This window comes from Lolium rigidum, chromosome 7 (genome assembly GCF_022539505.1).
Source record: "Lolium rigidum isolate FL_2022 chromosome 7, APGP_CSIRO_Lrig_0.1, whole genome shotgun sequence".
Classification (NCBI taxonomy): Eukaryota; Viridiplantae; Streptophyta; class Magnoliopsida; order Poales; family Poaceae; genus Lolium; species Lolium rigidum.
In genome coordinates, this window is record NC_061514.1 from 27,549,259 (window position 1) to 27,559,374 (window position 10,116).

Genomic DNA, 10,116 nt, shown 5'->3' on the forward strand with positions numbered 1-10,116 from the left:
CAAGAAATTCTTTACTTTAGCATGCTTACATATTGATGCACAGACCTAGGGTGTGGGTGAGTGTGTGTTCTTTAAAACCTGATGATAAATCAATCCAATATCCTGGGGGCTCCTCCTCTCTCGAAAAAATATTCTGATGGTAAATCAAAGAATTGCTGCTATTTTTTCCTCGCCTATTCATGGCTACTTCTTGAAGGTCTTTTCCAAACTTTTCACCTGTTTCTTTTCTTTCAAATTTGTAGACCCAATGTATGTGCAAACTAAACTGATGCTATGATATGTTTGTGAAATGTAGATGTTGGTACCTGGACATGTTTTCCTCAACTATTTTTGCTCAGGATTACTTCTTGACCGTCTTTTCCAAGATTTTCACATGTTTCTCTTCTTTCCAATTTACATACAAATTTATCTGCAATTAAATTGATACTGCGGCCTATTTGTGAAATTTGGGTGTTGGTACCTGGGGCATGTTTCAGTGTCCACAATTCTGATGATTCAAACATGATTCTTTTAGTTTTAGAGGCTAGCTAATTCCGGGATTACTTCTTGACTGTCTTTTCCAAGATTTTCACATGTTTCTCTTATTTCCAATTTACATACCAGTTTATCTGCAAATTAAATTGATACTGTGGCCTATTTGTGAAATTTGGGTGTTGGTACCTGGGACATGTTTCAGTGTCCATAATTCTGATGATTCAAACATGATTATTTTTTAAAGTTTTAGAGGCTAGCTAATTCCAGTGAAACTAATTCAAAGGTACGTGTGTGTCTTACAGTTGCTGCCATTCACAGCACATCCATCTATGGATGATTTGGTTTCCTCACGTGGTCACGTATCATGCTTGCAAAGTAACAAGGAGAGCCTCAATGAAGCCAAGAGGAGAAAAACTAATATACTCATGTGAGACTTCTTTCTTATCTTACAATACTGACTATGTTTATTTTATTTAAACCTTTTTGCATGCATGAGTTAATCTTCATATAAAGCTGATCTGGGGTTATTGGTATTTGAGTTACTTCACTCAGGAAGACGGTCGTCGGTCCTTCTATGTTCAAATCTGAGTTCACGATGCAGATTCAGTCATTGGCATGATTAACAACACACATGACAATGAAGAGCTTGATTATTTGCACCGATCCGTATGAACATGACATCTTTCTTTAAATGAGCGAAAATTGGCATTATCACATCATGATTAGTACCACGTCATCACAAAATAAAATACCATCCCGATGATCCATTGCTATTTGCAAAGCGCAATTGAACATAGCAAATCTAGAAAGTCTAGAAGTCACCATCATCACTCTTGAAAGTTCAATTCTTGCTGAAAAAATTAGTGTTCTGATTCTTGCTTCTTTGTACTTACACTATAATTGCTTTCTTACAGATCTATATTTTACTGACAGAGAATACATCATCATAGTAAAAGAATTGAGAATCATTACGGGGTTGATGCATTCATATAGAATGATCTCTTCTTCCATACAGCAATACCTAATCAGGTTAGATTTCATATGTAGTAGTTCGACATGGAAAACATTTCTAAATGTAAATCAGCTATTATTTTTCTTAGCTCTGCTTCAAATCAAGATGCTGCCACTGCAACTAATGGATTTGACAAAGGTTTCTACCGATGTCGGTTGCAGTTACCCAACTATGGATGTATCTGTACAAGCTGACAGAGCTCCAATTGCTGAACATTTCGTTTACATGATGCAACACTTAGTTCCCATCTGTCATGTACTATCTGTAGACTCTATGTTGTATGGTAGTGTAGTCTTTTTATTCTGTTGGAAACATATTGCCATTCTATTGACAGTACTGTAAGTTTCACTCATAGTGTACCACTTTTTAGTGCCTCCAAACAATGTTGTTGTCTTTTGGGCCCATCCCGGAGAAACAATTTCTCTATCGTTTGCATTTTACTCTTATATATCTGGCCGTTTCCAGTCTACTCAACTATATCACCCTACAAATAGTAGACCACCAAGATCTACCTATCTTCCACTTTCATGTCTTTTAATTCATTTGTTCACCTGCAACAACTGTGAGATAGAATACTATGTCATTTCTTAATGAGCTTGATCTCAGTCCAATCTGTAGGCTGCCCAATTGGGTTATTTCGGTCTTTACCGGAAATGGTAACCGGCCCATCAAGGACCTCAGATGCAATGCCAATTTCATAGTGTCTACCAACAAGAACACAGTCGATGGACCAGTTCTCACCCTCTCTTTGGATTAAGACGATAGTGATGCAAGCCTCTGACAAGCTAGAAGGAAGAAACTGGCCGCATGAACTACTTCACCTTGCTGCCTGATATTATGTTAGTAGTAGTGTAGCTTAGTGCCACCGGGTCAGTTTATTTCCTCCATGCTTCAACATAAAAGCAGCAAACTATCAACGATTCAACATCAAAATCCATTGCAGCAAAAAAAAAAAAGCAGACCACAACGATTCAGTCCACGTTTGACTAACTCGATCTATAAAATCATAGAGAATGTCACCCTTCCGACACCCCATCTTTCAAACCATCAACCACATGTTCACAACTAACAAAAAACCGGCATCCATACCAAAGAGATAACTCCACGGGCGCGGCGTGCCGCCGCGCCAAGGCCTGCTAGTAGAAACAAAGGGTGTAGATGTCTTTTTCCTTGCGTGCTAACAACTCCCCTTTGCTTTCTTATCACGTTTATACATAGACCATAGCAGTGCAGATCCTCCAAGCGCGGCGGCACTGCAACAAAGAATAATCCATTGATTGTATTATTATACTTCAAATACTGAACAACATTGCTAGCTTGCATTATGGCTCGAAAAGAAGATTACTACTGTAGTACTAGCAGCTTCATTGTTGCTGATTTACTAGCCGAGAGAGCTAGTAATTGATCAAAAGTTGCTCCGGGAAACTTACCAGCACATGAAGAACTTCGTACCACTTGCCATTGGCCGTGGCCGTGGCCGTGGCCATGGTCCGTAGCCACCCCTGCTTGAGGAGTATTGTCCCTGCCGGTTCCGGTAACCACTCGAACTCCAGTAGGCATCACTATCGTGGTGTAGTGCCCTCGACATCTGTTCCTGGCAGGCAAAGAGAGACTCAGTCCATGAATCAGCATCACTATCGTGGTGTAGTGCCCTCGACATCTGTTCCTGGCAGGCAAAGAGAGACTCAGTCCATGAATCCCAATCCGGCTCGCCGTACGTGTAGCCCGAGGAGGCGCCGCCTCCACGCTGGTTTCCCGAGGCCGACGAGGAGGAGGGGCGGACGGTGCGGTCGTATTCGGCGCGGCGGCGATCGTCGGAGAGCACCTCGTACGCGTCGTGGGCCTTGCGGAACGCGGCGTCGGCGGCGGCGCGGGCGGCGGCGTCGTCCTGGGCGTGGTGGTCCGGGTGGTACCGGTGGGCGAGGCGGAAGTAGGCGTTCCGTATGTCGCTCTTGCTGGCGTCGGGCTGCAGCCCCAGCGTCTGGTAGTGGTCGCTCATGGCCTCGTCTATCGATTTCTGATTGTGTTTTCTTTCTTATTTGCGAAGAACTCGACTTGATTTGGTGAAGAACTCGGCTCGGATTCTTACGAATACGATGCCAGTTGGATTTACACACCGAAGAACAATTCGGATAGAAAGACGATGGTTGGGTTCAGCCGGCTGACTGCGCGCGCGCACGGCCGATCGGACAGATGGATCGAAGGAGTAGACAGCTTCCTTCGATTCGATTTTTTACACAAAAGACTCCAAAACAGATGGATGGATCGATGATCGAACCTGACTAGCTGAGCCGATGGAGGTCTAGTCGCCAGAGCCGTAATCATCTCTCTAGCGTTTTTAAGGGTGCTCATCTCTCTAGCTTATATCGACTAGTAATCACGCAAACGCACGTCTCCACAATCTTACTGAAGTGGCAAGAAATCGTAAACGTCATTCTTGTCAAAGAAGAATTCCTCCAAAATTAATATTGAACGAAAACCTATTTAAAAGCAGTATACTTAAGTGCAAGATGTTCTGCTGGTTTGCCCGGTGACACCGCCTCCCCACCTACGAACGCCGCTTCCATCACCGCCCGACCACCACCGCGTGCTGCACCTCCTATTCTCCCGATGAGGATGTCGACTATCTACTAAGAGCCCTGAAAATTGACTTGGCTATGGGTGCATTCTGAACTCCATCTTGATGGTTATAAAGCACTAATATGTGCTCTATGCCAATCTCACATAGGGAAAGAAGCCCAATTTGTTTTTGAAGACATTTTTTTTTCGATAAAGGATGCTTTATTACTTTTAGAAGCAATTACATCCAGCCTCTGCATAACCAGGATGCACACAGCCGTTTTGTTGTCTCAAGTCCAAAAAGATGAATAATAAAAACTAGGCAAGATACATATCGGAACGATGAATCATATAACATCTAAGGTATAGGTGGGGCATCTATCCGTAGACTATGCTGCCACCCATGTAGGGAAAAAGTATCCCTCGCCGTAGCCTCCAACCGTGTACAGACCTCCGTAATTGAAGACATGCTATCGAGGACTTTCAGGCAAACTACATATTTGTGCTCTAGAAAGGCTCAAGTTGGCTTAATCTTCGTAACCTCTCCCGCACCCAACCCTAACCTCGTCCCAGTGGAAGATGCAGGCAGCACCACGTCCCCGTTGTAGAGTCAGATGGAACCTGGAAAACCTCCACAACCTCCACCGGCGACGAAGGAACGTCCTACAATGGATTCGTTCAGACGCTGGTTGTGTACTCATAAGATCTAGATCTAAGGCTAGGGTTTGCAGAAGCTTACCACAACCGAAGTCATCGACGCACACGAAGAAGACGGCCATCCTCGCGGCCACTAGCCGCCGCCACAGCCGCTGTCGCCGCCGCAAGCCTCGCCGACCGTGCGGGTGAGGTAGAGCCGGCCATATCGCTAGATCGGGGATGCTGGATGAGCTTGAAATGAGGGGAAATGGGTGATTTGGATTTGCCGGTGAGAGGGTCGCCCCTATATACGGTGGCGAAAATTCAAGCGCGGTGACCGAATTCATGGCGCCGAGATTTCATCGTCCCGCACGAGCTCCCGCCATCCCCCGCGGTGGCTCTACGAGGACGCCGCGTTCTCCACTTATGCGAAAACGGGGGTGACTCGCTAGAAACGGCTGAACCGACGTTCCTCCAAGACCTGGCCCAACTCCCGAGGGTGCTTTTGAGAACCGGTTCTGCAACAATGCGGCGTCGACCAGGAAACCAAACGGGCCGAAAAAAACTAGACCAATGCGAGCCAAGGGCGCGCCCTATCAGTATCAAATACTGAAGTGACATATGTCAGCGATTTTTTTTTAAATAATACGAATTATTTTATAATTTTTAGAAATATCACGCGTTTTGAAAATTTTCCAGATATGTGACTCGGTCGGTTTTCAGTCGACCGATCGGCCTACCGAAGACTATTTAGACTGTCGGCTGGACAGTTTCACTACGTTGTGTCAGAAATTGACTAGCTCCGGGCGATCGGCCGGCAGCAGACCGACCGGCCACCTAGCAGCCGACTACCTCTACTAGTACTGTAGTACTTACAGCTGCCCGGCTAATTAGCACACATCTACGCAGCTAGCAGCCGATCACTTCTAAGTACCTGCTGTTGTGGCTGATTAGCACACATACTCCACACTAACTAAAATACGTAGCGTTCATTCACCGTACCAGCTGAGCTAGTTCGCTAGACGCAACGCATATTCACTGTACTAGCTTGAGTTAGGGCATCTCCAACGGTACCATTGAGCGTTTGCGAGTTCGCCGGGTTAAAAAATGTGTTAGTTTCCTGTTTTAGCGGGGCAACGTAAAGTGACCGGGTTGTCACGGAAACCTAGTCCAAATATACGTCCGGGATGCATCTGCACACGCTGCACGGACGCGCAAAGTATCCGCTCGCGCCTGACGGATGTTTCATCGGGCCCGCCTGGCAGCGACCCTGGCTTGATGCGTCTTCTCAGACGCGTCAGCGACGGCGCCGCTGCATCGCTTCGGCAATCTGCGCCACGTTAATGGTGATGCCTCACCTCTCGAGCGTCTGCCGCCCACCTCCGCAAACGCAGTAATAGCGACGCCACGCGTCCCGCGGCCGTCGCCTGCCTCCGGCCTATATAAAGAGGACGCGCGCTTCTTCCTCATCCACTCCTCCACACAAACCCTAGCCACCATAAGCTCCACCGTAGCGCCTCCTAGCTCTTCCTGCGACGCAGCAAGGCCCGCGAGGAAGTCCATGGCGGGTCCTGGTGGCCGGCGAGGCGGTCAAGGCCGCGGGCCTGGGTGCCCCTAGGGCCGGGGAAGGGGCCGCCGTGGTGGAGCAGCTACGGCCCCACGGTCGCCGTTGCCTGCGTCTTCGTCTTCGCAGGAGGAGCGTTGCTTCGAGTTGCTCCTCCGCATGGACGACGACCCACTCGGCATCAAGCGACTCCCGGACAAGTTCGTCGATGGCGCGAGCCGACCCAGTTGTAGCTACGGGAGGCCAGCTGCAACTTCTTCCTTGCCGCCGCCTTGTCGTCCGCCGCCTCCTGCGCCTCCAACCGGGCGAACTTGGTGTCGGAGTCCTCCTCCTCCTGTCCATCCTCCTCGTCCTCGGCGCAAAGTGTCCGCTCGCTTCCCCACCGGGCCCGCCTGGCAGCGAGTCTGCATCGAGGGCATCGATTCAGGCGGTCAGCGCTTCCGCGTCTGCGCCGCAGCCTTCGCCATAGATTCAGGCGGTCAGCGCTTCCGCGTCTGCGCCGCAGCCTTCGCCATCAATGGCGCGGCTGCCTGTTCTGCGCGCGCACTGGCGGGCGACGGCTGGGCTTCTGCGCCGCCTTCCATGGCATCGTATCCCGCGCACGCCCGCCCATAAAAGCCCACCGGCCGCACCGCTCCTTCGCCCACACCTCCACAACCACCACCACTGCCGCAGCGCCATGGGGAAGAAGAATGACTTCGAGGCCTCTGGCAGCGGCAGCAAGAAGATCCCGCTCCCCGTCTCGGTGGGGAGGCTCATGCACGGCAAATGGATGTCGTGCGACGACGCCTGGTCCGGCGTGCAGCCGCTCGGTGGCCGGCGGCTCGACCGCCGCCGGTGCCTATCCCTCCGGCACTCGCGCGCGAGCCCGATCGGACCGCGGAGATCCGGCGCGAGAGGCGGTATCCGCCGGCGGACCTCCGCGACGATCCGGCGTACGCTATCGACTCCGAGCTTTGGCGTACGTACCTGTCCACGGAGACGGACATGAGACGAAGGGCAGGCTTCATGGGCGACAGGGATTACCCCTTCGGCCCTGCACCGGCGGCTCGTCGTGAGCAGGCTCCGACGCGTCGTCAGCAGGCGCGGACGCGACGTCAGCAGACGCAACACAACGACGCCGACGACGACGACGAAGCCTACGCTGTGTACGACGACGACGCCGACTACGTCGAGGCGCTCGCGTACCATAGCGAGGAGGCGAAGGACGACAGCGATGACTTCGTCGCTGTCGTCTTCCACGAATGGCAGCAGGCCTTGGCGGAGGGCCGGAACTTCGAGCACGACGCGCCTGTGCAGCCGCCGCTGCCCCGCTACGCCACCGGCGTCATGCCGCCGGGCCTGTCGGCGGATGAAGCACTTCGATAGGCGCTCCTCGAGTCGGCGGCGCCTCCGCCACCGCCGCTATAGCCGCAGTACTGGGCGCCTCCACCGCAGCCACAGCCGCAGTACTGGGCGCCTCCACTTAGTTTGACATCACTTATGTTTCGTGGCACACGATACACGCAGCACACTGCATCCAATCCTTCATGGGAAGCTAGTGATCAGGATCCTGAGCACATGGAGTATTACAACACGCAGCAGAACTATGCCGGTATGCGTACTCCTCCACCGCAGCCCACACAGGAGACGCAGATACGACCCCGAGTCCGGGTCCCGGATCCCCGCTCGCATCACCGGGCCCCCGGACAGGTTCGGTTGGACACCCCGTGCTACGCCGCCCGCACGAAACCCCAGACGCCGTCCATAGTCTCAGATATTCTGACATTTATGTATGAATCATCTATGTATCGTCAGACATTATGTACGAACTATGTATGAGTACCTTTAGCTACATCCCTGCTAACTCTAAGCGTACTTCAAACAAAAAATAATCGGATGGTAGCAAGCCGATCGGTTTGTAGGAGGCCAATTGGTCTGTAGTTGTCCAGTTGGTCAGCTACTGACCAACGAGTCAGGTGATTTGATGTGCCGCACCGGCCGACACCCAGTCGGTGTGCTCCTGTCCGATCGGCCTACGGCAGTCCGACCGAGTCACAGTTTTGTAATTTTTTGAAAACGTGTGATAGTCATGCAATTAAATAATTAAATCGTATTATTTAAAAAAAATCGCCATATGTCAAGCAAGGAAAAAAAAATAGTGCACACAGAAGACCAGCATGTGCATCATCTGAAAAAAAAAGATCATGTGCATGACAAAACCAAGCACGCTAGCAATCTGGAAGTGGAAGCAAAGTTTTATTCCTTGACCGTATCGAGCACACAAGCGTGTGAGTCAGTCCACACGCCGAACAAGATGAGAATGTACATTGCGAAGCAAGAGTAAATAAAAGAGGGAAAAGAAGAAAATGTAAGCCCAAATGGAGAAGTCCGCCGACGACCGAGATACGCCGGCCGCCGTGGCCAGCTACTACTACTACTAGGCTAGGCTGGGTGCCGCGCGTGCGTGCGTCAGACAGACATCAGATCAGATCAGATGGCGGCGTCGTCCCAGGTGGCGGCCCAGTTGGTTGCGCTGCCGACGCGCGGCATGGAGTTGATCTTGGTGAAGGCGTCGACCTTGAAGTTGGCGCCGCACATGACGCCCTCGCTGTCGACGCGGGGCATGGCCTTGAGGCGGTTCATGGGGTGCTCGAAGCTCTTGAGCCCGCCCTCGCTGTGGAACATGCAGCCGGGCGGGAAGGGCGCGTAGGACTTGCCGCAGCCGGCCTTGACGACGGCGCGGTCGTCGCAGATGACGACGGAGCCGTCGGCGGCGACGCCCCAGTGGAGCGGCACGGCGCCGTCGGTGCTCTGCGCGGCGAAGACGGCGCCGTCGGACTTGCTGTCGAAGACGACGAAGGCGAAGGATCCCGACAGGTCCTTGACGACCTGGTCCGCCGGGTAGGGCCCCCGGTCGCGCAGGGTGCGGTAGGCCTCGATGACCAGCAGCGCCTCGTTGGTGGAGCGGCCCGTCAGGCCGTACTGCCGCATCAGGCTGCTCAGGTTGTCCAGGCTCCCCATGAAGACGCAGTAGATGTCGTCCAGCCCGCAGAACATCCTGCGCGCCAACACAGTAACAAAAAAAATCAGATCTTTGATTATTAATCGCCGTTCGTCCGTCCGTCTGCAGAAGTTCAAAGTTTTTCTTCGGTTGTTGCTGCGGTAGGGCGTTCTGAGCTTACCTCTGGTAGCCGGAGAGGGTGCGTGGCTGCGCGGCGACGCAGGCGAGGGCGGCGCCACCGCCGAAGGAGGTGGAGAAGGCGTCCTCGGGGTGAGCGGCATGGAAGTCGCGCAGGATCTGGTCGGGGTTCTTGGGCTTGGCGACGCCGCTCCGGGGGCTGTTGAGCTCCTGCGGCGCGTGCGCCACCTGCTTCTGGAAGATGGCCAACATCCTCGAATCAAATGGTAATCACTAGTACTACAAATTCTCTTCCGTGCACTGGACGAACGGATGCAGAGCTAGCTTGCTCGAGCTGCAATGGAGAAGACGAGACTGATGGAGCTAGAAGACGGATGAGAGATGGGGAATGGAATGGAGGTTTTGGGATGGAGATGGGGGTCGCGTTTTATAGGGCGAGCTCGGCGGTCTCCGATGGCACGAGCCGGCCGTGGGTTTGGAGTCAGTGCAGCTGATGATGACGATGATGTGAGGGGGAAGGATGGGCTGGATCTGGATAAAGATAGCTAGGCGACGGGGATAAGATCATCACGTAGTATATTTTCGCCGTTCCGGCAGCTAACCGTGATGTGACACCAGTAGTACTGCTTCCCCCAATCCGGTGGGTGGGGGTGCGCTTGCAAGTTGCATTCGATCCACGGTTTTTCAGTCTTGGACAAGACGATGCTCCGGTTTATCGCCGTCTGGAGATTAATATAACCGGCCCGGATT

At 51.9% G+C, this 10,116-nt stretch overlaps 1 protein-coding gene across 1 annotated transcript; it reads right to left on the reverse strand.

The window, feature by feature from the left end:
- Nucleotides 1-8,464: 8,464 nt before the first annotated feature.
- On the reverse strand, nt 8,465-9,778 carry LOC124674816 (stem-specific protein TSJT1-like). The gene is made up of 2 exons (XM_047210871.1): nt 9,410-9,778; nt 8,465-9,285 (listed from the first exon to the last, which is right to left on the reverse strand). The coding sequence occupies exons 1-2, from the start codon at nt 9,616-9,618 to the stop codon at nt 8,718-8,720; spliced, it is 777 nt and encodes a 258-aa protein (XP_047066827.1). The 5' UTR covers nt 9,619-9,778; the 3' UTR covers nt 8,465-8,717.
- Nucleotides 9,779-10,116: the final 338 nt, after the last annotated feature.